This window comes from Colletotrichum fructicola (genome assembly GCF_000319635.2).
Source record: "Colletotrichum fructicola Nara gc5 chromosome Unknown KSG_Nara_v1_contig09, whole genome shotgun sequence".
NCBI classification, from domain to species: Eukaryota; Fungi; Ascomycota; class Sordariomycetes; order Glomerellales; family Glomerellaceae; genus Colletotrichum; species Colletotrichum fructicola.
In genome coordinates, this window is record NW_027094059.1 from 2,643,971 (window position 1) to 2,670,730 (window position 26,760).

Here is a 26,760-nt window from a genome sequence, read left to right on the forward strand (position 1 = left end):
GCTTGAAGGTTTTGAGTGAAATGGCGCATCGATGCGGTTTTGAAGAATTCCTTTTGTGTGAAATCCGGAGTAAGCTTTGAGAAAGCGAGGGCGTCCAACACATGGTACCATCGGCGGACTCCAGCAACCCAAAGTCCTGGTCCATTCGCGAGATAATCGCGTAGGCGAATCGTCGCGTCGGAAGTTCTGAGTGCGCGGAATAGATTGGCGCTCATGGCTCCTCGCTAGTGATCTCGTATCCAAAAGAGGGCCAGCAGAACTAAATGTTTCCTGGATCTGTCCCAAGAGAGGACGAAATGCAATGCAAACTTCCGGTTCGAACATGGCGGCACCTGGGAGGACTGAACGCCAGCTTTGTGAATGCGGTCATTGCCCTTACAGAGAGTGAGACCAGCGAAAGGGCCCGGGGGGGCCGAACCAAAGTAGTTCTCCTCAAGGGAACGAGAAGCAGAAGCGGCGGGGTGGGATAGAACTCATCACCGTGGAGTGGTGATCGCAACTCGATCGAGCTGGCGATGATGTGTACCCAATACTAATTTCACCCGCGACTTTAAATGAAATCGCTCCGATCCTCGCCGTCGTCGGCGTTGTGGATGAATTGGGTATTGAGCACCTCAATTGAGTCGCTGCGCTCGCGGCAACGGGGATGTGTGCATTCATCTCACTTTGCGTGTGAAGTGTTTGACATAACTGAACAAACTTGCAACGCTTTCACAACGGACTTAGTGGTAGGTTAATAGGCTGCTCTTGAGATTCGCCAGTAGGCTAACTGCGGGTCAGAGAAGATGAAACTCTAGACGTCCTTCGCAAGCGTGTTGTTTCAATCGGTGATAGTAAACGGACCAGCCAATCTTGTATTCGGTGACCGGTTGAGCACCGCCTTGCTGCAGGTAAAATGATGCTCGAGGAGATCAGTGGTACTTGCATAACCATTTGGCTCATTCAACAGCTCCGAAACATTGCTTCGACGCTGGTCAGCACAGAGGTGCTCAATCGTTACACGCCTCGGACGTTGATGTCGTTCGAGCCTCCGGGAAGCAAGCCAATCAGAACAACATGGCGAAGATTGACCGATAGCCCGGCTTTAAGATCTCAGCTTGTAAAGGACAAGGCCATGCTCGCGCTGTACGTATGCCTCCACAGGTCTGTCATCGGGCCTGGGTGCCGCCGTCAGCGTAAAAGCAGTTGCGATGAGGACATGAAGATTGTCTTGTCAATCAAGACTCGAAGCTACGTTAATTTGTCGGGACATGGTGATTAGTATCAGCTATGCCTTTGCCAGGCTCCTTCGGTATACCGACTGAGGTATTGAATGACTCATAATCGAAGAGAGGTTGACCGGGAAGATCATTGACTTTGAAGGGAATCAAGTCCTCCTGCGTCTAAACCACATGACCTCACTGATTCCGCAAGCCAAGCAGATATTTCGGACAAGGGATGAACCCAAAGATCGTCGAGCCGTGTACCATCTGCGTTCGTCATCCGAGCAGAGGCAACGGGCTTGATCGTTGAACTCCTCCTGGACACAGCCTGTGTAACTTCATGAGGGCCCGGATCACATCATAGTATCTTAGACGTTGAAATAGGGGTCTTCATCCGATTCCGAATGCCGGCTAATTTGAAATAATGAGAGGCAGCAGGACTTAAGTAGAGAAGCAGCCTGGCCCTATCCTTCAGCTCCATGGAAGCCGATACTTCATTTCGGCAAATTTTTCGAATGCCGAGGCGGATGAAGCGCCAGTCTTTCTCATTAGCACGGGGACTAAGAAGAGTAAAACCTTTTGGAGACATGACGCGAGGTCTCCCGGGCTGCAAGCCCGAGGAAGCCATTTTGGCTCTGTCGCATTGAGGATCGCCTGTTATTAGGTTTGGGATACTCCAGGCGGTGATTGATACTGTCCATGGATGCTTGTTGTACATCGCGAGGCCGAAGTCGCTACTAAGAACATTGCAGCTAGGTAAGGTAATTAGATTCTTTAGACAGCGGGACGCGGTCTAGAGTTCCACGTCTGCCCTTGACAGAAGAATGCAATCCATCATCGCTATAATCGCCGCAAGAGCTGCTATCGGCTTTGGTATTAGTATCGTCGTAGTCCATGTCCACGTCTGACTCGGCACTATGCTCTTTGGAATCAAACTTATGGCAGCAAGACTATGAGGATGGAGTGATTTCTGTCGATCTCTTCAAGATCGCTGCGGCACCCAAAGTAGAGGACGTCTAGGTCCCCAATGGATCTTGGGGTTCAACGGCTTTCTGGCTTCGTAAAAAACTTCCGCATGGCTAGCCAATAACCTGTTCGATCGATTTGTTGTTATTCCGAATCAAGGAGTCGCGAAGAATTGTGATACGCGCTTATCAGACCGCATTCAAATAAATAGTATTCTCCGTCAAGTTGTACGGACGGGTTTCACCGAAGGCTTCGTCGCGGATCTTTGTACGTGGGTTAGACGACGAAGCAGAATATCATCCAATATCCTGCGGCAACAAAGCCGAATATGTGAAGTCGCAACTGCGCCGCGTCCGATGTAGTAGCCCACGTCTACAACAGCAGAAACAAGACTGAGACCGCAGATTGCCGGCACCCTCAACCTTGATTTCCCCCTAAACAGGCTTGAGAACTCAGGAGATTCCCTTATGATGCGACGAATTGGATGGTCCCCTATGAGTACTGCATTTTTCAACGCCAGCGGTGAATATACCACATACACGTCCGAGTTCAGAGCCAGTCAAGCAACATATTTTTGTCCTGAACTGAGGAACTGGAACAGGAGGGCCCGGGATAGCTCAGCATTCGGTGCACTCCAGAAAGACAACAGCGGGTAGCTAGAGGGGGGTTGCGACAAGGGGAACTCATCTCAGCTCGTTGGTCTTCGACGTACAAACGATGTTCCGACTTAATTCTGCCGTTAAGAATTCTCTCTTCCTCCAAATGCAGAGGACCAAGGCTAGGATTTAGTAGCACGCCGTTCTGAGGTTATGGCCTTGCTAGAAGAGTCCGCCGAAGAGAATGCCATGAAGGGGTCCAGAATTCCGAGTTTTGTTGATTTGGTATCGCCCCAAGCCCGAGGATATCTCATAACCAAAAGATTTCAATCCGCACTAAATCAGAGCGAGGGGTCTTATCCCATCACAAAGGCAATGTTCTAAAAGGACTGCTCCAGCTGTTGCACTCGAATTGCTCTATCTGCTCGGGCGTCAGGATTACCAGGAGCAGGATCAGAGGCAGCTATTTCCCAGGGCGATATTCCCTCTGAATATTCCAAGAAAACACAAGGTTGTATCCAAGATCTCATTCGAGTGACCAGTGTGCTATTCTGGACCTGACCATCAGGAGACATGCCTGCTCGCTGATGCTTGACTCAATGTAGAAGCATTACACTTTGTCCCACAGACCCCTGAGATTGGTCTTTGGAAGCCAGTGAACGCGCATTTTGAGACGGCTTTGCGTCATGTTCTCGGCTTCTCTCTCCATCTCTCGCACCTTGCACACCACGACCATGTGGTCTCCTATCCTTTGAAAGTTATGACTCTTGGATCTTGGCCCGGCTATTAGTGCTGGAGCGGATTCAGTCCCCTGATCGAAGCTACTAGATACTCCAGACTTATCACGAGTCAGCTCCATCCTCTCATGAGGTTCAGCTTAGAGACAAAGTCGGTATCAAGAATGTTTCCGCGCTAGTGCAAAGTCTCCAGGCAAGACCGAGACGCAGCCCAATCATGTCGATATAAACTGACGATGGATCTTTTGAGCAATTGCTGGCGCCAGCGAAAGTTCGTTAATAAGACCCTTTTAGCGAACCGAGCCACGAAAACATTGATCGGATGAGTTTCCGTGATGATAGGCTCTCAAATAGCTGCCTTCAAGTGGGATTACATAGGTGGCCGTACAACGTCTCCTTTGCTCGAAGAAGCATCGTCAGAGACTAAGGCTGCCTTCGCACCACTATCGCTGTCACCTCCAAATGCCTATTCCTCTGAGAAGCCCTACTCAAGGGAGTCCAAGGCTATAAATCGCAAAAAGTTCTGGTCCTGGTCCTTTCTCTTCCGTTTCATCTTCTCGTACTCTCCAGGTGCCATGGCCTTCAGTCGAGATCTTGCCCTCGTACTGACAGTTGCTTCGAGATTGCCTTCAGCTTTCTACGTCAAACAATCCCAGAAGCTGCCTATGTTTATAATTCAAGCTTGCTCCGAGCGAACCACGAACATCTGTCGAGGCCTGCGGCCGTAGCCTTCGCGATGGGAGCGCTTTGCCCGTCTTTCTCATGGATAGTGGATGCGAGCAGCTCCTTAGCCTGCTCTAAACTGCCGGCTATCCGCCGGACGGTGTGCTCGCTTCCCTGCCCATACTTCTAGCATATGGCGTCGGTGTGTAGTAGGGCCGACTGGACGAACAGAATCTCATGGTCGACTTTCCAGGACCTAGGATGACGAGGTCAACGAAGTGACCTCGGATGCCATACCATGTCGCATCTGAACGATGGCCTCTGCGGCGATGCCATCCACTCTCGACTTGGTGAGAGCCATAGTACCTCGCCCGATGGTAACTTGCGGCCTCCCAACTAAGCTTGAGGCGAGCCTGAGGTCGGGCCGCTGGCGAGCGGGGCCCGGGGCGCTGGGCATCTATCCGAGGCACAGCCAGTACCATACCGCAATCGCCCCATCCAAGTTCTACACATATGCGTGCCCTGGTCGGCGAATGCCGGGAGGATGACTCTCGGTGGCAGGATTCTTGCTGCCAAGGTATAGCCAATACCGAGATCGTGCTTCCTCGCCATCCTCATACCGGAGAACTGTGCGGTTAGCTCGAGGTTACAAGTACTGGAGAACCACAATGCAGGTGAACCTCTGGCACTGCCAACGCCATTGAGGCTCAGTAAAATGATGGGACAGAAACTTGACCGCCCCTTGAAATCCCCTTGAAATCCCCTTATAATAACCTTTCCTACTCCAAAAAGGAAGTCGCAAGAATCCTAAAACCTCATAGGATATTGCGCCATAGGAGACCCATGTAACAGGGTGTACAGGAAAAGCCTGCGAAAAGCATTATCCTCAGAAGGTCTCTACCTAACATATAGGCAAGCGTCTCCTTAGGGCCCGGAAATGGAAAGTCTTGAATATGAAAGCAGTGAGCATCTTCCACGAGACTGGCTATTGTGGCAAAGGCTTAGAATACTGAAGACTGGCGAAGTGCTAGATCTCTGGGTATCAATCATCTCACCCTCCCAAGCAGGCTTATACGCGAGGTACATATCCCCGTCTAAGATCAAAATAGCGTCCATGGCTTCTGTTTCCCAGCTTTCATCATTGAAAGCTTTGGATGGAGGCTTGGTCTCATACATGATTTGTCCATATCCGATACCGATCGCACGCTGCTAGAGAGTAGAGGAAGCCTCTCTGACGCGATTGCGAGTTCAGCGGACGGGACGACCTGGGCAGCTGTTGGTCTGGGCCACGACCGAATTCTTTGGTCAAAGCCGCCTGCTGCGGCGGCAAAATTCCATGACCAGATGCCATAGATAGGTGATTTTTACATCTAGCTCTTCCACCTAGCAACCGAGAATCGACTGAGTCCCGCGGTCAGAAACGAGGCTACTTCGTGGACCAGACAAAGCGCAGCTTGTGTTGAGTGTTCCAAAGGACAAAAGTCAGCTGTAGCTGATTTTGCTGGTCCCAGGCGTGCTGGCGGAGGTAAGCCTCGCGGTTGTTATCTGCCATGACTGTGTCATCTGTGGACAGTCAAGCGTTCAGAGGCATGTCATGGCTTGCGGCCTCATCTGGGCTCGGGTTCAGAGACGTTTTCCTGGACAACATTGCACCAAGGCATACGTCGTCGCTCTTGGTAGAGATTTCAATGAAAAATAAACCTGTCTGTAAGCCTCATCAGGATGCAACGAAGGGTGTATTAGGAGAGTACAACAATCCTCATCGACGCTTGGATCATATGCCTTCGACGAATTAGGCGTGGTAGAGGCAGACGGACAGGTCCGTTGAACGATAGATGTTGTCAGGTAACATGCTGGGAAACAAAGTTAAAACAACGTGATGTGAAAGTATACTGAAACTTAATGAAATGGAGTGGAAAAGGATCGTGAAGTAGAGGAAGGCTGGGCTGGCTCCGTTGATGAGGATGATAGGACCATCAATTTCAAAAGAGTGTCGAAGAAAGGCTTTCGCTAGCCACGCATGGTATCTCTCCGGCAATTAAACATTTCTATAGATGGGCAAGTAGTCAAGGGCTGGAGCTTGACACGGCAAGGGACTGAAGAAGACTTCTCTATTAAGGAGCTACCTGAAAGGCGAAGGGTAATGGGGCAAGATACCAGCCAGGCCGGCAAGAGGGTTGCAACTGTAGGTAGGACTTGTCAGCCATGGGTCCAGCAGAAACGATGAGAGCGACAGGAAACTCATACCTAAAGTAGAAAGTGCAAAGCCTTGGCAGTACCTGAGAGCACAGTCCACCATGTAGCCCAGCGCCTGTCTAGTTCGTCCAAGGCAACAGCTCGCAGAAGGCAGTTGCGGGACAGGCCAGTCCAATTTGCCAACGTACCAGAACTCCATCCGGAGGCTCGTCATGCCGCAGCGCATCTACTCCTCGTCCTCGGGGTTCTTGCCGTCGTGGTCCTTCTTGTAGTGCTGCAACAAAAGTCAGAACATGAACAAGGGAGGTGAAGAGTTGGCTGGGGCACGGAGGAACTGACGCGGTTGAGGGAGCTGCGGTTCTCGTACGCGCGCTCGCAGCCGTCGAACTCGCGGCGGTGAAGGGCGTCGGTGGCGGAGATGCCGTTCTTCTTGAGGTATTTGCCGGCGAAGGAGTGGGCCATCTTCATGACGTCGTTCTTGGACTTGATGCTCTCGGACTGAGCCTGGGTGAGGGCGTTGGCGACGGCGGTCTCGAGCTTGGTAGGCATCCTGTTGAAGAGAAGTCAGTAGTTGGTTTCGGCAAAATGTATCAAAGATTTGAATATACTTGAGTGAGATGGATGTTTCGGTTGTTGGTGGTGTCTGTTTGGTGGTGGATGTGTTGTTTTGCGAAGGGTTGACTGTGGGTGAGAAAAGGTTTGGTTTGGTATTTGCGGAAACAGGAAAATGGTTTGAATTTATTTTGGAGAGTTCCGGGAAGGAAGAGTTTCGAAGAAACAGGCGGAACCTGCTGGTGAGATTGAGGTTGTCAGTGTGCGCCGTTGTCTCACGCTGGACAAAGGCACTATGGTGATTGAGGGAATCGAGAGACTGAAAATCATGTGATTGGATTTCCTTATGAAGAACCTGCGCGAATGAAGTGCATCCTTCCTCCCAATCAATCTCTCTGCCTTTCATCCCCGTTCATTGTCCCTCCTTTCCTTCAGGCAGTCTGATCTCCATCCTTGGGTGTGTTCAAAACAACACCCTCAATGCTGGGAGGGATAGCCACACCATTATGGTCCTCCTGGTAGTGCTGGATGAGTGTTAGCGGCTTGACTTTGTGGTCTTGGGGGTCCTTTCACTTACACGGTATCGAGACCGAACGTGCTGATAGCGCTTGCCGCAGCCAGGGACAGTGCAGCGGTAAGGCCTGATGTGAGTCTCACTCACATTTGTGTGAGCTGAGGCCCTGCTTGAGGCAGTAGCCATGGCCGCGCGAGGGCTGTTCTGAGCGGAGTTGGTCTCCAAGGAGTGAGTGTCTGCCTCTCCTTGAGTAGTGTTGAGGACAGCCTGGTTCTCTTCGTGGGCGCGTTGAGTGCCCATCTCAGCGAGGACTTGACGACTGGTCTGCTCAAACGCGTTCCAATCTTCTGGATGCTCCGCATGGATGCGCAGGAGCGCGTCTTGAATGTGTTTCTTAGTCTGTTGAGCCATCTTCCTTTGGTCTTCCTTTGTGGAGGTTGTACTGAAGGTTGTAGTGAGGTAAGATACCTTTCACAGACTGAGAAGTTGTTGTTGTCTGGAGAAGAAGAAAAGAGAGGAGGGTTGAGGATGAGAGGCCCTCATTAAATAGACTGATGAGAGGGGTACGTATCTCACCAGGATCTCACCTGAGGCTACAAGCTCACCTGAGGTGAGAAAGTAGAACAAGAACGGAAGGAACTTGAAGGTCCCGGGGTATTCTTTCTGGATTTGAAAATTCCATATACATCTCGAATTATTCTTACGATATAACAGAGTCAGAGACGACGACAGCGCGCGACGAACGGCGTAGACATAGCAGCGACAATCACAGAAGCAACGGTGACCGCAGCGACAATACAATGACGAACGAAGAATCGGAGGGGAATAGTACGGGAAAGGCAGAAGCAAGGATACTCATGCTCAAGATGGAGGAAGGCAGGAGCAAGAGAGGCCGGCAGGAAGCAGAACTGCACGATACAGCCAATCCAGCAGCCGAAGAATCGAGGCAAAAACACAGTCCTGGAAACTTATAAAAGATCCTGATGTAATGTGATTTAGAACTTGTATCGAAGCCTTTCTGTCTCATTTGAACGTTTTGCTTCCACCACAACATGATTTACTCTTCATCAGTGTCTGGGGGTGCAGCCACCTCGCCATGGTTGATAGCGTAGTGCTGTGTTTTGTCAGCATGGTACTCGAAGAAGGTGGCAAAGGACTGAACTCACGCGGGTGCGGCTTGACTTGTGCTGGTAGACACGAGGGCAGTGACGGAACATGCAGGCATACATTCTGGAACTATTGCGCCTGCCTTTGTTGCCTTCATGGTGGTTGCTGTCGTTGTTCGCATGGCTGATGCCATTGTCGTGGGCTTGTTTGTCGCCCTCGCTTTCATCTTGGTCATCGTCACTGCTGTCACTCTGGCTGCTGCTGCTGCTGCCTTCATCGGCTGGCTCCTCCTGGGGGTTCGTGGAGCGAGCCACACAGTCCTGGCGGATCTCGGCAAGTACAGCTCGCGTGAGGGAGTCGATCGTGAACCAGTCCTCGGAGCTCTCCTGCTCAATACGCAAGAGTGCATCCTTGATGGCAAGGTGCAAGGCTGACATCCTGCTGGAAGGTCAGCTGGTGGGTTTCCAAGCTCGGCAAACAACTGAGACATACGTGGGCAGCTTTGAGGGGTTCTGTGGGCTGGAAGTTGTGAGTTGCAGGTGCGAAGAGAATCAAGAAGCTGCCGCCTTTTATCCAGCGGATTGGCTGAGGCCTGGAAGAAGAAGGTGGGGTTTGGGTTGAGAACTTGAGACAGAGATTCGGGATTTACAACTTACAAGGTAGGCAGCAATGGATTTGAGCAATCTGGAGAGGAAGGAGCATCCCCAACTCCATCCTGTCAGACGGGAGTCTCAAGGCAGGGTCGCCCTCAGCGATTCTTAATGCTTTCCGTAACAGCATTCGCTGCCCATCCGCTCCTTCTCCCGCTAGAGCCAGGCGGTGGTGCAGATCATGGGCCCTTATCTCCCCTCTCCGACGCGCCTCGACCTGGCTTCACATTTGCCACCAACATCCTCTACACAATTCCCCATCAGCTATCTTACTGCAATGAGATCCGCCATTCTTGCAACGCTGCACGAAGGACCAACAAGCTTTACTGGAAAAGATATACTTGACCGCGACATTGCACACCTTTTTATCCCGTCAACAATGAGTAACCAGGGAAGCTCCAGCTTTCAATCTCTCAAAAGCCTCCTCGGCTTGAGTAACCATGGAAGGTCCAGCTTTCAATTCTTCGAAAACCCCCTCGGCCTACCTCCAAGGTTCCCCGAGCCCACGACCTTTAATGAGATCAATTGGTATGTTGTTCCTTCATCGCAACTTCAGCTCCTTGCGGATATAGGCTGATCTCTACGACACAGGGACGAGTGGAAAGATTACCAAGGCAAGTACCCGCCTGATCCAAAGCTGAAGTCTTCTTGATTCTTCTCCGAGCCAGTCGTTGACGAAGAAGCAGAAGAAGCATCACAGCAAGGCCCAACCGCAAAGACCTGCTTTCTACCCTCCATTGGCGGCACCTAGGGGATTGATATTCCCAACAATATCTGGCGAATCGAATCCCCAGGTAGCTGGCACCGCATCGTCAGAGATTTGTGGGACGCTAGAGGCAGAGACCCGGTCGTCTTGCCGGCAATTGCATACGCTCTGACAAGTGTCAAATGGTGGCGGAGACTGCACGATCTACATTACGAAGCCGACGCAATGGTTAACAATGAATTTCAAGGAATGGGATACAATATCTCAGCACGCTTCCGTCGATATCTTGTTGTGCGAAAGATATCTGGGTTCTTGAACCCTGGTCTCCGCGACAAGATCTACCCAGAGCTTGTAATTTGCCGAGTGATCAGGCGCAAGATATGTTTCAAGCCAAGCGTTCATTTCAGCAGCAAGTCTACATTGGCAGATTGTTTCGAGACAATCATCGAAGATCCCCATTCGGAGCTAGACCTACCAGAGGCAGCAGGGACAATACCGGCTGGGATTCCGAACTCATTATGGGCCGGCGGACATATGTACGGGGTCCTTTTCGGGGCCTTACGAAATCTGGACTACAAGACGTTTGCACACTCGAAGGATAAGAAGATCCAAAGGTTGTGGGACATGACGTTTGTGCTTTAGGTCCAGGGACTGCCGCAAAAGTGCGGGATGAGAGCGATTGCATGTGGAACTAACGACACAAGACAGCGATTGGTAACTCAACAACAGCTGTAAAGGTGTATGGTAGAAGCACTTAGTTGAAGACAGCGTTCTCTCTGAATCAAACTAGCCTCCTCATAATTTGGCACTTCCAAGAATGAGCGTTCTCAAAGACGCAAACTGGACGCTCGGCGAAAGTAAGCCACGCTTTAGAAATTCCAGCAATGTGGCGAGTGCCGCATGGTCTCTGCTACCGAGTAGCCTAAACGTTGTCTAATTCAGCGACGGATGGAGTAGTCTACCTTGCGGCTGTACCGGCGACCATGCTTTTTAAGGTGCTTTGGTTGTCAGCGGGGACAATCGGACCATAGGACTTGGGAAACTGACCTTCTGCAAGTAATTGAGTCGCTTGTATGGCTTGAAGCACTCGGGGCACTGCATGGTAGCCTCTTCGACACTGCGGGAGCGAACAGGTTGCTGTCCGGCGTGCTCAACATCAGCAGCGACGTTGTTCTCGATGACGGGGGCGATTCCCAGGGGAAGTTGGACTTGAGGGACAGGCTCGTGGGTCTCTCCGATGATATGCTCAGGGTGGCCAAAGTAGCTGGACTGGTTCCAGTAGTCTGGGACGAACTGGCCAGGAGGAGCAATGTGGGTTTGCTGGGGAAAGCTCTCGGCAAGGAAGTGGTTGAAGGTCGGGTCGGAGTTCTGCTGGTCCCAGTTCTCGGCATCACTGGGTCCGGGAAAAGCGATCTCCGCTTTCATATGAATGGCATCGGTGGTGGGGCTGGCCAAGATATTCATCCAGTGATTGGGGATCGCCAGGCCGGGACATCCGTAAGACTGGAATCCCGGAACGTAGTCCGCAGCGTGGTAGGGAGGGATAGGCTGGCCCTGTTGGGGGATCAAGACGCCGTTGAACTTGTTCAACTTGAGCACGTCGAAGAAGACGGGGTTCTTGAGCGCGACGGTGGTGCGGTAGTTGATGGGGTATCCGAAGGCATGGTCGGGGGTGCTTCCGGCGTGGACGTGGTAGCCGTGGAAGATGACGGCGTACTCGCTTCCGGGGATGACCTGGCGCATCTCTTGGGCGGCGATGGAGGTGGCCTCGTCGATGCGAGCCTGGCCGATGTAAGACTCGAGGGCCTCGTGGATCGCGCTCAGCGGCAGGTTGCTTGACTTGGAGAGGGCATTGGCGAATGCGCGGATCTGGTCCTTGAGGTCGTTCTGGCGATTGTCCATCTGCGAATCGAGGTCAGATTCTGCTTGTTTCAACTAGGGGGGTAAGCAAACCTTGGATTGCTGTCTGCTCTGTGGCAATGTTCTGCTAGATGGAGCAAAAAGGCAATGGATGTAGACTCGAGGGCCAAGCAAAGAAGGTCAAGATGCTTTGGTTTGAAAGGATCTTTGCTGTCCTTGTGGTCTTGGGAAAAGGAATTTCCTCCAGTCGGGGACACCAGTGAAGGGAAGTGCTCCTTGCTGAGGGCTCTCAATGCCATCAGCCCCACGTTGAAAGGCCTCTCTGCTGATCGCCATGGCGATGAACACCCAAGTCATGTGAAAGGGACAAGGCTGAGGGCACAGATGCGCATGAATTCTGCCATGGCTCCTCGCTCTCGTTCTTGGTCGATGGACTGCAGTGGTAGACGACGACAGCTGAGTTCTCCTGAAACATTGAAACAACTGGTGATAGCTTCACCCTGAGAGCAGCATTTGTTTCGTTTTTGCTGAGCTGCGCCTGTTCTCTTCTCTTGTTTTGCTTGTTAGCTTGCATTCGTATCAGCTTTGGAGCGCTGCGACTTACCGGTGAATATTGAAGCAAGGACCCAAGAAAAAAAAAGGTCGTCGGCCTTCAGTCCTGCACTGGCTGGCTCCTGCCTCTTGCGATGGTCAAGATCAAAAAAGCTGGGCGGGTTTACGACCTTGCGAACCCTGCGCCCACAACCACCTTTTCCGCCCCTCCTACAACAGCAAAAACACCACCACCTCTATCTTTCGATAACAGCAGCAAATATTTCGACATACAACTCGGACTTGGCACACCGATGGCTGGAGGACAACCCAGCCCGCGCGGCAGCATGCGCTTCGCTCCCATCCCCGGCGCGCAGCCCAAGGCGACCTCGTCTGCTCGCGACGGCAAGAAGCCCTCCGAGGAGGCATCCGAGACCGCCATCTCCACCACCGTCTCTAAGGCCAGCGAGGGTGAGATTCAGGAAGATGTCGAGATGTCTGACGCTAGCGATGAAAGTGACGATAGTGATTACGCCGAGAGCGCTCCGCAGACTCCCGTTCCTGCCCAGAAGAAGACCAAGCGCAAGCGAAAGCGCAACGAAGCCGCCGAGTCCAAAAAGAGATCCGTCACGCCCGACACTGTCGACTCGGGTGCAACCAACACCGACCCCTTCTTCGATGGTCAGACTCCCTCCGACGTTGACGACTCAACCGTTCCCTTGGACTACAACCTGTCCCAGCCCCGAGCCAGCTCTACCCCGAACAGAGAGCGATCGGGAAGCCCCGATGGCCCTCCCGATACCCCGACCAAGTCTGCTTCCAAGCGTCGCTGTGTTCAGCCAGCCATTCGCCCTCCTCCGCGTCCTGTCCTCCCGACCAGCGCCGAGGCTGGCCACAAGGTCAAGGCTCTGAGAAAACAGCTGAAGTCGCTGCATGAAGAGGAGGCGAGCGGCATGAAGCTGTTCGAGGAGACCATCGACGAGAACAATGCCACTCCCGACTTTCTTGACGCCGCTGTCGATGCTTGTCGTACCCGTCTGCAGAAGGCCGTTCGCAACCGCAAGGTTCCCCTGCCCGCCGGAGCCATCAACTCTCGGGAGCAGGCTCTCTTGGCAGACGCCGATTCGGACGTTCCTCCGTCGCCGCCCCAGGAACTCGTCGAGATTGATTACGGCCCGTACCCTGAGATCTTTGGCTTCGACACGCCCAACCCACCCAAGAAGCTGTACTCTGAAGAGGAGATTGCCGATCTGGTCAGGGCGCTCGACAAGGCATACAAGGAGAGACAGGAGTTCTACAACCAACAGCAGATTCTCTTCGCCCGCATGGAGAAGGTTCGGGAGCAGTTTCACAGAGTCTACCAGGAGCTCGAGAAGGCCAAAGTGGAGGAGGCCGAGGCCCTGCTGCGGGAGGCACGGGATGGTAGTCTCAGCGGCAGCGCCACCGCCAGCCCTGGCACGATCCACTCTTCGGGCGGCAGAGGACGGCTGCCGGGCGGAAGACCCCTGCACAAGCCGTCTCCGTCGATGAACAGAATTCGGCAATCTCTTAGCGCCGCGGAGTTGAGGTCGATTACGCAAGAGCGTCCGCAGCCTCGAGCTGTCTCTCCAGGTGCCATTCCCCTGGGATCTCCGCCCCGAGGATACAATCCCCGCGCAGCGCCGAAGTCCACCGATCCCCTTGGAACGACACCTTATGTCCCTTACAGGTCTTTTGAGCAGAAGGCTGAGGAGATTATAAAGAAGAGACGTGGATGAAGATTGCCCAAAGTTGGTCACAAGGTCGCCGGAGGTGCGTTTTTATGCAGCATCTTTTGGCTGCCGCGGCTTTGTAAGATTATGGCTTGATCGATGTGTCAAAGGGTCAGTATTTTCCCTTGCTTTCCCAGACAAACACTGACCTAACTGTTCAAACAAGCCCCGACGACAATCAAACCCTTTGAGCATGACGACGACAATCAGCACAAAAACACAAAAACAATTACACTTGCTTTACTTGCAGTATTCTTGTAAGTTTGGCGATTCCCCGCATTCTTCCTCCCCTAACAAGCGCCACAGATACAACACCGAACAATCCAAGCAGGCTTAAACGTAGCTTGCCTCCCTAGCGCGCAATCATATGAGGTCTCATGACACGTCCGCGGATCCCGGAGCCGAACCGGTCGACACCATGTTTTCTCTCAATGATCTTCCGCCAATGCACGCGCGAGGCCGGCCTGCTCCGATGGCACCCTGCCATGCATGCCACCACCCCGATGTCGCCTACCCCACACTCTGTCCGGACGGCTTCGAACGACGGCGCATACCATTCGGCCGAGCTTGGGAATTCCAGGCACACAGATTGGATCGCTTCCGCGGAGGATTTCTGGATGACAACGGGAGGATGGGTGGATAATAAGCTTTTGATGAATGGATATGGCACTTGGTGGACGGAAATGATTGCATGTTGGGAGTAGTGCCGCGGCATCCGTCTGCCCAATTTTTCTCCTTCTTGTATCCCTTTCTGTGTTGTAGTACATTCAAGCCGAATAGCCGTCTTGCAATACCATATTGGTCTCCGAAATAGCACGTGGCACCACATCCCGAGATAAGATCCGCATTATTCGTCTCGACTCCTGAGGGCTGAGTCGCGCACCTCTCGGCCCGGGTCCACCAGCACAGGTCCCAAGTTCACAACTGCCTGATTAATCCAAGCACGGGCGGCGCCAAGTGACCTCGTGTCATCGCCGGCAATTTAACTCTAAAGATGGAACGAACCGAAGTACGACTGCATCTGCAGATTGCGGGGCCAGTGCGCTTGATGTGATCAACACCACCAGCCAGCAACACCCCAACCAGCGGGAATGGACGCCACGTCCGTGTCGGACCCAAACGACCGAGCTCGAAGCGGCACCAACCACCGTTTCGACGACCAGACGGCGCGTATTCTACCCCTTCTGCCACCCTCTTATGGTATGTTAATCACCAACATGACGGCATGGCATTCTGACCCAAAAAAAGGGACACAACTCTCCCACCGGTCCGCTCATCCCCGTTTGCAGTGCCACTCCAAGACATCGTGGTCCCGCCTCCCGAGTCAGCGCCCCTGCGGGCTCCGTCTTGTCATCAGGACCGTATCAGATGACGGACATAAAGGTCGTTGTCCAGTCCACACTTATACCAATATTTCCCCTATCAGGAGGATAGGATCATCAGTCTGCTCGGGCTCGATCTTCTCCTCACACAAGCATCATCATGCACTTCTCACTCAACCTGGCCGTGGCCCTCCTCGCGGGCCACGTCGCCGCCGACACGACGACCACCATCGACGCCAAGTCCGACCGCGGCACCTGGGAGGGCTGGGGCACCTCGCTCGCCTGGTGGGCGCGCAAGTTCGGCAACCGCGACGACCTCGCCGACATCTTCTTCACGACCAAGTCGACCACCTGGTCCGGCGCGAGCCTGCCTGGCCTCGGCTTCAACATCGTGCGCCACAACGCGGGCGCGTGCAGCTGGAACAGCATCGACGGCGAGAGCATGGTGGTGTCCTCCAAGATGATGCTGTCGCGGCAGATCGAGGGCCACTGGCTCGACTGGAACAGCGCGGACCCGGCGTCGACGAGCTGGAGCTGGGGCGTGGACGCGAACCAGCGCGGGATGATGCAGAAGGCGAAGAGCCGCGGGGCGAACCGCTTCGAGCTGTTCAGCAACTCGCCCATGTGGTGGATGACCAAGAACCACAACCCCTCCGGGTCGGCGGACGGCAGCGAGAACATACAGAGCTGGAACCTGCAGCAGCACGCCGTCTACATGGCCGTCATGGCCAAGTACGCCAAGGATAACTGGGGCATCACGTTCGAGAGCGTCGAGCCGTTCAACGAGCCGACGGCGAACTGGTGGAAGGCGGACGGCACGCAGGAGGGCTGCCACATCGACGTCGCCACGCAGGCGAGCATCATCAACTACCTCCGCACGGAGCTCGACAACCGCGGGCTCAACACCATGACCATCGCGGCATCGGACGAGTCGTACTACGACCAGGCCGTGAGCACGTGGAATGGGCTGGGGTCGGCGCTTGATAAGGTGGCTCGGATTAATGTGCACGGGTACCAGTACGGCAACGGGGCGCGCGACAAGCTGTACGCGCAGGCGGCGAGCAAGGGCCAGCGGCTGTGGAACAGCGAGTACGGCGAGAACGACGCGACGGGCGAGCGGCTGGTGAGCAACATGCTGCTGGACTTCCGGTGGCTGCGGCCGACGGGGTGGGTGTACTGGCAGGTGCTGGACGGCGGCGGGTGGGGTGTGATCGATGCGGACAACGAGGCGGGCACGCTGGGGGCTGCGAACCAGAAGTACTTTGTGTTTGCGCAGTTTACGCGGCACATCCGCGAGGGGATGAAGATTCTGGACGGAGGGAGTGATAATGTGGTTGCGGCGTACGATGCGGCGAACTCGAAGCTGGTGATTGTGGCGATCAACTGGGGCAGTGCGCAGTATCTCAACTTTGACTTGAGCAAGTTCACGCAGGGCTCGACGGATGGGGCGAAGGTGACGCGGTGGAGGACGCAGGTGGGCAGCGGTGATCGATATGTGAAGGCGGATGATACGGTGATGAGCGGGACCAAGTTTTGGAGTTACTTTGAGTCCAAGATGGTGCAGACTTTTGAGGTTCCGAACGTCAAGTTGTGACGGAAGTTGGAGGTGGTTTAGTCTTCTTGGTACATATTTTATCTACACTGTTCATACTTGGGAATCGTTGCGCATGTTACCGTTGAAAGTGATCACAAAAATACTGGTGGGTGATTTCCATCGTTCGTTGTTTAGTGACGAGACAAAACGGACAGAAAAGCAAAAGATCGACTTCCGAAACCGAGAATCGAACTCGGGGCTATGCCTAACCTCTCACAAGATGAGAGGGCATCATGTTGGCCACTACACCATATCGGATGTGATTGATGCAAGGATCGAAGGTGGAGTTGGCTAAGTCGGTAGCAGAGAAATATCGGGTCGGTACTGGACCCGTAAAAACTCGGGTCAGAGAGGTCACCGGTGTAACAGCTGAACATTGTGAAGACCCACGCAAGACTCCATTTCCAGTGTCTGGTGTGCCGTCTTGGAGCAAAAGCATGATAACGTAAATTTCCATGGCTGCAAAGTCGCACATTGCAGTGTTGTCACAAGGTTCGAGGCCTGCACAACAATTGAACGCATCGTTTCTTGGTATCAGGGCTTGTCATCATGGACCAACCCCGGGCAAAGAGCGGCCGCAAGCCCCTCGTTGGGATCGCCGTCTGGATTGATTTGAGGCAGATATCTTCCATTGCTTGGCAGCGTGGTTCAACAATTTGCTTGACCGGCGATTTCCTACCTTGTTGGTCAAACCAAGTCAGGTCCTCCGGCGTTAAAGGCGCGCGTAAGACCACCAAGCGCAAGCGAAGCTGACGTGATTACAATTTTCAATGGCAATTAATTGCGTTCATCGCCTCCCCTGCGAACCTTGTCGTACCAAGTGCTGTAGTTTGGCCGCCCATTGGCCGCGTTTGGCAGTCTACGCGCCTACTCACTTGGATATCCTTGGTTTCTTATCAAGATCGGCGGTTTGCATGAACTTCAATATTTATAGAACCCATGCTGAAAGTCGGGGAATAATATCAGTTGAGATAAACGTTTGGGACAGGGGCGCCCTGGGTTGCCGTGTCACATGATGAGAGCTGGGACAGGAGATTTCCCCACAAGCCGGCCATCTCGTAAATCTCGCGTCGATGCTATTTCGAGGATTGCCATTATTGCTCGTTGAAGGGATGCACCGCCTAGCAACCTGTTTTACATATTTACCTTATTTGACTCTGCTTGGCATGGGAAACACAACCGGCAGATGTTGAAGGCATCTCCCATGCAATCCGACCGATGAGGTGATCCAGGCAGAAAATGATGTCGAATCAGTGTTCGGCACAAGCATGACCCCTCCCAAGCACGCGGCTGCCCCTGAATCAGGGCGTCCAGTGGCCTGTCCAAGATGCGACCGCCGGGCTGGTGGTACACACTGGAAGGGCTGAGGACGTCTCCACCTGCCTGTCTCGGCAGCGAGGTCGTTGATTGTGGGGGGTTAATTGGGCATCTGCAGCGGTGGACCGCGCTGTGTGGCGCGCGGCAGTACCTGAAGTACCGCTGGACCCTGAATCGCTTCCATTGCGCCTTTGCTGCTGGGGATGTTTGGATCGTTATTTGCTGAGACGCAATTGCAAAGGTCAGACGTCAGCGTCGAAGATGTGGCGATTGCCGTGGAAGGATGGAAGGGATTTCTCGCCAAAACGTGCTTGCATTGGGCTTGGTTGTTTGCAACTTCCATCCTTCGATTCGTGGTTTCGAGCACTTCCCGATTCAAGTGGATGAGGCGGCAGTGACGAGGATGAGGAAGGACATGGACGACAAGGACGACGATGACAAGGACGACGTAGACAAGGACGTCGGAGACGACGACGACAGGAGCGACGGCCAAGACAAGACTGGAATCCACGTCAACCGCGTCCGATTGGGAAACCTACACGCTGTTGGCCTTCAAATAGAGGCAGGCGTGATACATTGTAGCCGGTTTTGGAGCAGTGGTCGTCGACTTGCCCATGTGAGTTGCTGCCGTTACAACTACTGCACCTGCACTGGCAGTTGGTCACCAACTCGATGCTCATGGAGGAAAGAACATCTCTCTGGGCAGCCTTCACTAGATACCTGGTCGACCATCTTCCCTCTCTCCATCTTGCCACGACATGCCTCGTCAATCTCGTCTCTTCCACAGATTTTCAACATCAACACATTCTGCTTTTGGTTTTGCTTCATAGTCTCAGCTACAGAAACAACGCTTGCAGTACCATCAATATGTCTGGAGGAACCCCGCCCTTGCCTCCCCTTCGCGATCGTCGTGACTGGAATCTCTGGTCATCGTCGCTTCTTGCGTATTGTCAAGTATACCGCACCAATATCCAGGGCGCTCCAGTGCGATTTACGAGTTCCGAAAACGAGTTGATGTATCTGATGACTCTCGGTCCGCCAGAGGCCTTGTTCGACTTGATGTACGACTCCCTTTCCACCGAGATCATCGACGGCCTCAGGCATTGTGGCTATACTTTCCCCGCCCGAAGCCACCCGAATAACCTACTCGAACTCATCAAGAATTTCCTCGCCCCATCGATTTCGCAAAGGGCCATCCACGTTTCGAGCCTGGTTTCGCCCCCCTTTCGCACCTAGCAATCCAGAAAGGACTTCGCCTCGTTCGTAAAGCTGGTCAAGATCGCCGCTGTAGAGGATCCAACGACGCCAAATGAGATTCTGGCCCTGCTTCTATACAGAGGCATGGAGGTGTACGACCCTGCGCTGGTTCCGAACGATCTGGGCGACAACAGGGCTTTATCATGGGATGGCCTCATCGCAATACTCGAAAACTAGCTGCCAGGGCCTCAGAGACGCACATAATGGGTCCTATCGTCATTGATATTCTCCGGCGATTATACATGATAAATCAGTGGTATGAGGGCAGATGCTAATGACGATGGAGTTCAGGAAGGAAGACGAGGAGGGACGATGAGGAAGGAAGACAATGATAGTAGATAAGGAAGACAAGGAAAGGAGAGGCCAGTGACTAAGGTCGAGAACGGCGACCGGACTTGACGTCTGTCTTGTTGCGCGCATACTAAAAAGTAATCGGAATAATACAGTTGTTTCTTTTTGAATGTTGCGCTGTTTTTCAATGTGATGATGCCGCCTAGAGGAATCTAGGCTGCACTGAGGGACCCACGCAGAATTGTTTCTCACTTGCCATCCGTTCCCCAGCCAGCCAACCCGCCATTTCCTCAGCGACCGAGACATAGGGGCTTAGCGCGCCCATTTGCTACCTATCTTCAACGTCTGCTTGGTTGTATGGTTTGCAACGTAGAGGTTTGAAGCCACAGATGCTATTCGCTACGCTCGCCGCCGCTAAACGTTTCCGGCGCCTCCTTTGTCTCGGTCGTTAAGAAGATGGAGGGAGACTACTCGTGGCCTGGGGGCTTCCCTAGGGTTTTAAAACAGTATTATGGTGCTTTAGTACGCGCCTTCAGTAGTATTAACAACAGAGCCTTCCAATAGCTTTCAAACCCCGGCAAGTGGTGTTGCTGGGCTTAAGAGGTAGAAAAGAGTGATGGTCGGCAGTCCGCGGCCATTTCACTTCTCCATCTTGTTTTCATCCGGACGGGACTCCGAACGCCCTTCCCCGGATCCAAGCACTATCGACATGTCCAACGACATCCCAACTTTGCAAGACCGAAGATATTTCCCGGCATGGCAGAAAGCCATTAGAAAACATCTCACACCCTCGCAATGGAAAACCGTAACTTGGCCAGACGGCGGACCACCGTCAAACAGATCGAACTGTCTCATATGGGAAAAGGCTCGGGCGCAGGCATACAACACCATCATCCAGTCCATTCCAGACGTCATTCTACTCGGGCTGGGAGCCCACGACGAGCTCACCTCTCTGAGAGACTTTTACCACGCAGATCACGAGGGGTACACGGTCAGCTGTGTTCCAGGCGGCTGCCCCAGGGACTTGTACAACGTCATATGTAAATGGTTCAACCCAACCTGGGCTATGATCGCCGCCCAGATAAGGCGCATCGCGAACACCGACCCGGCAAAGTTCGAGGACGCGGAGCGATATATGGCTCGCATGTGGCTGAGCAAAACATGTATCGACCTTTGCCCCACGGAGAGGAATCCCGTTCTTCTGACGTTGCTGTGCGACGCTATTAAGGAGTCTCATCCAGCGGTGGTGGCGGCATTGGTGGCGGTGGACTATACTTGGTCATTTTCTCAGGTGCTGTGCGCATTATCGCCCGAAGGATTCACATGGGAGCCGTCTTTGTGCCCCGCGGAGAGGAAGCGGGTGGCAGACGACACATCGAGAGAAGCGAAGAGGGTCAAGACGGAACCTGAGGAGGAGGCTTCTGATGTCACGGTGACTTCGCAGACTATCGAGGCATCGAGATAGAAAGTGTTTAGGGGCCTTGAGAACGGGAAGAGACAGACGTTCGGCAAAATTGTTATCACAACAGCGGATATCAATCGAAGTTCAAATCAAATCCTAGGTTGCGCAAAGGGTAGTGTGAATGTATCTTAAGCAAGGAATTCAATGTTAACATCATATGCTGTGAAGATACCGTCAGACATGCAATCTGAGTTTGATTTGAACCCGAGGAAAACCTTTCATCATGGAATTGCATCAGTCAGGAAGTTTACAAAACCTGACTTGATTTCCCCAACGACGTCAAAATAATTGCTGAAGACCGGCGAGAACAAGCACCCTAATGATGTTGCTTCCGAATGAACGCTAGAAGTACTGCTGCTGAGACCAGAAAATATAAAGTCCAACAATCGACAAAAAGTAAAGGCATGACGCCTCGTATGTTGACAAGAAAGGGATTCGAACCCTTGCCTATTTCTAGACTAGCACCTGAAGCTAGCGCCTTAGACCGCTCGGCCATCTTGCCCGTGTTGACGAACGTGAAAGTTGTGCGCTTGAGTGGGCTGGTCCCCGCTTGAGCGGGTTCCCGCAGAGAGACATGGGGTCTATTGAGGGGCGTGAGAGGGTCGAGTGGAGGCCGATTCCCACGGATGGTCGAAGATCCTATGGTGGATGTTGATTTAGTATCTAAAGTGACGTGCGAGCAAATCACGTCGTGGTTGGAGGTGTGAGAAGTGCCTTGGCCTGGGTCGAATATGATATTAAGGATGGCTGAAGATGCGATTGCCTTATATCTCGAAGGTTGGCCTGTCTTTCAGGATTGAAACGGCTGAGGTAGAGTTACTCTAGAGAAAATGTTCTCTCTCGACACGTTGAAAAGGAGACATTATCACTGTATCCTGGAGGATAGACTGCAGAAGCAGAATGCATAGGCGGCAGACTCGCGAATGGTGGTCCCGGCCGGCTTGCTAATTATTGCCAGCCTTACTGGGCTTCTGGTCATGAACAAAAGTTTCATCAGTCTTGCCATCGCTCCCATCACCTTCAAGGCGTGAATTGGAAAAGAAGTGGCTATCAAGTTCTGGAATGATATGTTGGTAGCCATCGAGAGGTTCTCTACAAGGGGCATAACCTGACAATTGGGTGTGACCAACATTGAAGCTCCTTTCATTCAGCTATTCTGTCATCTCCTTTAATGTGTTGCAATGTTCCAACTGGACTCTTTCCAGTCAACAAAGCCATCTTGACTGACTATTTTCCAGCCCTTTAGACCACGCCTTCTGGTGAGCTCCACTCAAGTTGAACTTCCCAAGTTCACTCACAGCTCCTGCTCTCTACTACAACACCACCACGATGGCATCAAGCCGCGTTCCAATATCCACAACCATAATGGCACAGCCGCACCACCACTTGAGAGCGTGGTCTTCCCATGCGGCTGGGGCGTCATGTGACACCTCTCGCCCTGTCCCTCAAAAACTAATTTCGAATATTCTCCTCTCTTCCCTCTTTCCAACTTCAAACCTCAAAATCTCACAGAGAGCTTTTCTTGACTCTCGTTGCCACTTATCAAAGAACATCGCAGCTTTGAAGGAACTTCGAAAACCTTCCATCGAGGCATTGTTCCCACTCCCTCGCATTGTCTCAACACATACGTTAGTGTGACGCCCCTTTGACCCCGTCGCGGACTGTCTGTCTGCCAGGGAAGCTCACAAAGCATTGTTCGCAGCAGGCCGATCAAAGGAGACCAAGCCTACAAAATGGCCGACAGCCAAGAGTCCCCGTAAGTTGCTCCATCAGTACCATCAGTGCCCCCTTCTCCCAGCGAATTCAACCTTCTTTGATTTTTCGAACGACGTAACTGACAACCCCTAGAAAGCCACAGGCCGCCATCGACATGGCCGCCAACCCTCAAGATGCCCCAGTCGAGGCCGCCAAGGACTTGGGAGTCAAGACCGACGACGCGCCCACTGCTCCAAAGATCACAGACCCGAACAAGGCCACCGGCTCTGAGGTCCCTCCGACTCCCACCAAAGTCAACGCCGGCATAAACAGACTCGCAGAGCGAATGATGAAGCTCAAGAACGGTCGTCCCAAGCCCAACCCCTTCCCACCCTGCGAGCCCCTCAACATCCCCCGCCGCAACCGCACTTCCTACGCGAACAACTCTCCCTTTCAACTCACTGCCGAAGACTGGCCCCTCCCGGAACCAGCCGTTGCAACCGACAACATCGTCTCGACAGACCCCAACATCCCCTCCATCCGCGTTAAGAACACAGACCCGGAGGCGGGCCCCAGCAGCAACGTCCCCACCGCCAAGACCGTCAACATCCAGTCCCCTCACCACCTGCAAGTTGTCGACACTCGGACTAGACCAGCCCCGAAGGCTACCGACGCCACCAACACCACGCCTGCCAAAAAAGAGAAGAAGAAGACGACCTTCTGGGACAAGCTCGACCGCATCCTCGGTCTGCACCGGGTTAGAGCCTTCGGTGACGAGACGGGTAACGGCCGGCTCGTGGCGAAGAAGTCGACCTACCGCACGATCCTGCTCGTCGGCATCGCCCTGATGGTCAGCTTCCTCGCGTCCATCATCGTGGTCGTCGCGGACGGCGGCCGCGGCGGGGAGCCGGAGATGGGCGCGGGGTGGTGGGCGTGGATGGCCTGCAGCGCGGTGGGCTTTGTGGGCGCGATCGTGATGTTTGTGTGGGCTGTGCAGCACAAGAAAAAGGTGCTCTTTCACATCAATATCCGCGCGCAGGTTTTGAGGCAGCTGGAGCGGGCGGACGTGGAGATGAATTTGGTCAGTGGACGGCCGAGTAACAATGAGCAGCAGGCGCAGCGGGCTCAGGCTGCGGCTGAAGGAAAGGGTACGAAATGTTTGAAGACTGGCGGCGTTTACAAGAAGGGGGGGTGGGCGGAGAAGAAGTGAGGTGACGAATGGGGGGGTTGGAGTTTTGGAGTCTGGGTACTGGGTATGTGTGAGTACAAGCATCAGAGTTTGGGCGTCGATAGTTGGCATGGGATCAGAATTGAATGGCATGAAAATCAAACGACGTGATCCGAGTGACGCCGCACGTTGGTCCATTAGAAATCTGTCCATCAAGGAGGCTCTGGCGGCCTGGCAAAGTTTACAGATGAATACCAATCCTCTTCCGATAGCCGATGAAGCTATCGCCACCGAGTCCCCATCCCTGTTTCCAACCTTCGCCAGAGCGCCTTTTCTCTCGAATGTCCCAGAACAACGATCCCTGAAGAAGCACGAAGTCAGAAGTGGATGAGAACAACTCAATCGGAGACTTACGTCGTATACCCTCCGCAGATCCTCCTTGTGAACCTTTCCGTCGTCGGCCAGCAGCATCCATGTTGTGACCCATTCGAAGAAGGAAGCGAGCCACTAATCACAGAGTTAGTCGCGAAGCTTTGACTGATGGGCATCTCGGGATGACCTACCCCAAACGGGTCAACGGCACAGCGATTCCTGCTCATCAAGTCAAAGACCTCTCTGAAAGTTAAGGTATTATCTTTCCTCGCACTGCAGTTTGCGAAAATGTCTTCGAATCTTTGGGGGACGAAGCGACCTTCGCTATCGTAGACGCCCGAGTCGGAGCCATGCTGTGTCCAAGTCAGACATACCCTCTTTGCGGCAGAGAGGAAGGCCTACCTTCGCCTTGTGCATGCCATCAACGTATAGCCGGAAGAACGGGTCGGGAAAGTACGAGTGCTGCATCACGGTCCCGTACGAAAATGCGAATGGGATCACGGTACACGCCAGAAGACAAGTCGGTATGTTGAAGCCCAGGTCGCGGAAGCCGACCCAGACATCGATGGGGGTGATGATGCCGTCGTTGTTGCGATCCCAGAAGAGGACATGTTGTTGCAGAACGGTCTGATACGAGTTAGCTCAATCCTACAGCTGATTTCGAAGCCTTACATAGTCACTTAAGTTCTCGGAGTAGTCCTCGCTTCCTCGCGGCTTTCCAACCGACGGCGCGAAGTTGGCATGCGCCACACCAGCCGCCTCGATTGTTCTGCCCGCGTTGACCGCCGGGGGTCGGCGGTATGTGGCTGGGCAATTGGGAACGGCAGTCGCGAAGGCGGGGCCGTAGCCGTCCGCACCTTCCTTCTCGTGAATGATCGTTGTAGACTTCGGTCCATGCATGGTGCGAGACGTCGATTGCGGGAAATTTGTAAAAAACGACAAGAACATGGCTTTGCATGGCCATTGCGAAGTATTTAATATCCAGGCGCACTTTCACAAGCATTCCTCGATGAACGCGGCGTCAGATTGTTGAGTGACATCATGGCATCGGTGTTGGATGATGTCATTGACTCATCATTTGGCTTGGAGGAAGCCTCCCTAAAAGGCTGGGCTTCATTGCAATGACATGAATCAAACTCCCAGGCTTGGTATTCTTTCGAGGAAGTGTGAACTTTTGATACCAATTTTCCAGGAAAACTTGGGGGGAAGCACTTCGGGCCGCGTTTTGGGCACCCGGTGACGGGATCTGCACCGGTGTTTCCGTTGAAGTGGGGTTCCGCCGGCAGAGTGCGGGACATCTCCGCTCGGCCTCTGCATCACGCATGGATCCACGATGTTCTTCATCAAGCGGTCTTGATGCCACTTCTCCTGTTCGACTTTACTTCATCACAGAAAAGCGAAAATCTGGCTACGAAAACTTGCTCAACTGGCAGCCCGGCAGGTTGGTGACTTTCAAGCTCCACATTTCGCTAGGTAATGCTCTTAGAGCTAGAAAGCACTATCACTAGTGCGAAGAAATACTTTACGTATAGTTTATAAAGAATTCTTTTATAAATTTTTATATAACTAGAGATATATAAAAGGTTCCCCTTATTCTAACTACTCCCTGTATATTTTACTATTTGTATTCACTACTACTCTATTAAACTGTCACGGTCTATGGACCGATATGAAGCTTCGGCTAGACCCTCAGCTATGGAATACTTTGGAAGGTTACAGAATATCGTGGAAGGTTATGAGAACCTTGTCGGCCCATACTCAATGGAAGCTTCTGGAAGAAGACTCACATGTATTTAAAGATGAGAAGGGCACCACTCTTTCCCAGAATGGTTCTTCTTTCCTCCAGCTTGGTGTTACGACCCGATATGCAGGAATAACAGATAACCAACCCACTTAGGCAGCGGGCGGCTAGGACAGGACATTTGTACTGCAGGATCACGGGAACAACAGGGACTCACTCGGTAAACGGAAGAACTATGGTCCAAGTCACGTGACGATAAGATAACGATCATATTGGATCAATATGATCCAACACGACTTGGGGGCCGAACGATCATTCTGGATCAGAATGATCCAGATCGACCCAAGGTACAAAGGAACATGTTCGGAATTAGACTTGTATATAGTATGACCCTGAGCCTGGCTCATGGTCAGACTTCCATAGCTCTTCAGCAATCAACTTAGTATTCATCCTCACGGATACTCTCAGCTTACCTTCACTGCGAATTACTTGTTGAGCCTAAGACTGATC

At 53.0% G+C, this 26,760-nt stretch overlaps 9 protein-coding genes across 9 annotated transcripts; 4 read left to right on the forward strand and 5 right to left on the reverse strand.

Moving 5' to 3' along the window:
* Positions 1–6,586: 6,586 nt before the first annotated feature.
* CGGC5_v015028 (uncharacterized protein) lies at positions 6,587–6,909 on the reverse strand (the record flags this gene model as incomplete). The annotated part of the gene is made up of 2 exons (XM_032026934.2): positions 6,587–6,634; positions 6,700–6,909. 2 exons carry the CDS (start codon positions 6,907–6,909, stop codon positions 6,587–6,589), a joined length of 258 nt encoding a protein of 85 aa, XP_031876639.2.
* Positions 6,910–7,343: 434 nt separating this feature from the next.
* On the reverse strand, positions 7,344–7,837 carry CGGC5_v015029 (uncharacterized protein; the record flags this gene model as incomplete). Its single annotated transcript, XM_066153191.1, has 2 exons — positions 7,344–7,436; positions 7,490–7,837. 2 exons carry the CDS (start codon positions 7,835–7,837, stop codon positions 7,344–7,346), a joined length of 441 nt encoding a protein of 146 aa, XP_066007493.1.
* A 646-nt stretch (positions 7,838–8,483) lies between these two features.
* CGGC5_v015030 (uncharacterized protein) lies at positions 8,484–8,970 on the reverse strand (the record flags this gene model as incomplete). The annotated part of the gene is made up of 2 exons (XM_032026933.1): positions 8,484–8,540; positions 8,593–8,970. 2 exons carry the CDS (start codon positions 8,968–8,970, stop codon positions 8,484–8,486), a joined length of 435 nt encoding a protein of 144 aa, XP_031876638.1.
* Positions 8,971–10,827: 1,857 nt separating this feature from the next.
* On the reverse strand, positions 10,828–12,085 carry CGGC5_v015031 (uncharacterized protein; the record flags this gene model as incomplete). Its single annotated transcript, XM_066153192.1, has 4 exons — positions 10,828–10,887; positions 10,937–11,791; positions 11,843–11,860; positions 12,005–12,085. 4 exons carry the CDS (start codon positions 12,083–12,085, stop codon positions 10,828–10,830), a joined length of 1,014 nt encoding a protein of 337 aa, XP_066007403.1.
* Positions 12,086–12,594: 509 nt separating this feature from the next.
* CGGC5_v015032 (uncharacterized protein) lies at positions 12,595–14,368 on the forward strand (the record flags this gene model as incomplete). Its single annotated transcript, XM_032026930.2, has 4 exons — positions 12,595–14,029; positions 14,116–14,142; positions 14,198–14,288; positions 14,338–14,368. 4 exons carry the CDS (start codon positions 12,595–12,597, stop codon positions 14,366–14,368), a joined length of 1,584 nt encoding a protein of 527 aa, XP_031876642.2.
* Positions 14,369–15,513: 1,145 nt separating this feature from the next.
* Positions 15,514–16,947, forward strand: 6GAL (Endo-beta-1,6-galactanase; the record flags this gene model as incomplete). The annotated part of the gene is made up of 1 exon (XM_032026929.1): positions 15,514–16,947. The coding sequence occupies one exon, from the start codon at positions 15,514–15,516 to the stop codon at positions 16,945–16,947; it is 1,434 nt and encodes a 477-aa protein (XP_031876670.1).
* Positions 16,948–20,521: 3,574 nt separating this feature from the next.
* On the forward strand, positions 20,522–21,277 carry CGGC5_v015034 (uncharacterized protein; the record flags this gene model as incomplete). Its single annotated transcript, XM_032026927.1, has 1 exon — positions 20,522–21,277. The coding sequence occupies one exon, from the start codon at positions 20,522–20,524 to the stop codon at positions 21,275–21,277; it is 756 nt and encodes a 251-aa protein (XP_031876640.1).
* Positions 21,278–23,007: 1,730 nt separating this feature from the next.
* On the forward strand, positions 23,008–24,179 carry CGGC5_v015035 (uncharacterized protein; the record flags this gene model as incomplete). The annotated part of the gene is made up of 2 exons (XM_032026925.1): positions 23,008–23,030; positions 23,123–24,179. The coding sequence occupies 2 exons, from the start codon at positions 23,008–23,010 to the stop codon at positions 24,177–24,179; spliced, it is 1,080 nt and encodes a 359-aa protein (XP_031876660.1).
* A 199-nt stretch (positions 24,180–24,378) lies between these two features.
* Positions 24,379–25,409, reverse strand: PXG3-0 (putative peroxygenase 3; the record flags this gene model as incomplete). The annotated part of the gene is made up of 5 exons (XM_032026924.1): positions 24,379–24,498; positions 24,552–24,644; positions 24,701–24,862; positions 24,912–25,136; positions 25,182–25,409. 5 exons carry the CDS (start codon positions 25,407–25,409, stop codon positions 24,379–24,381), a joined length of 828 nt encoding a protein of 275 aa, XP_031876659.1.
* Positions 25,410–26,760: the final 1,351 nt, after the last annotated feature.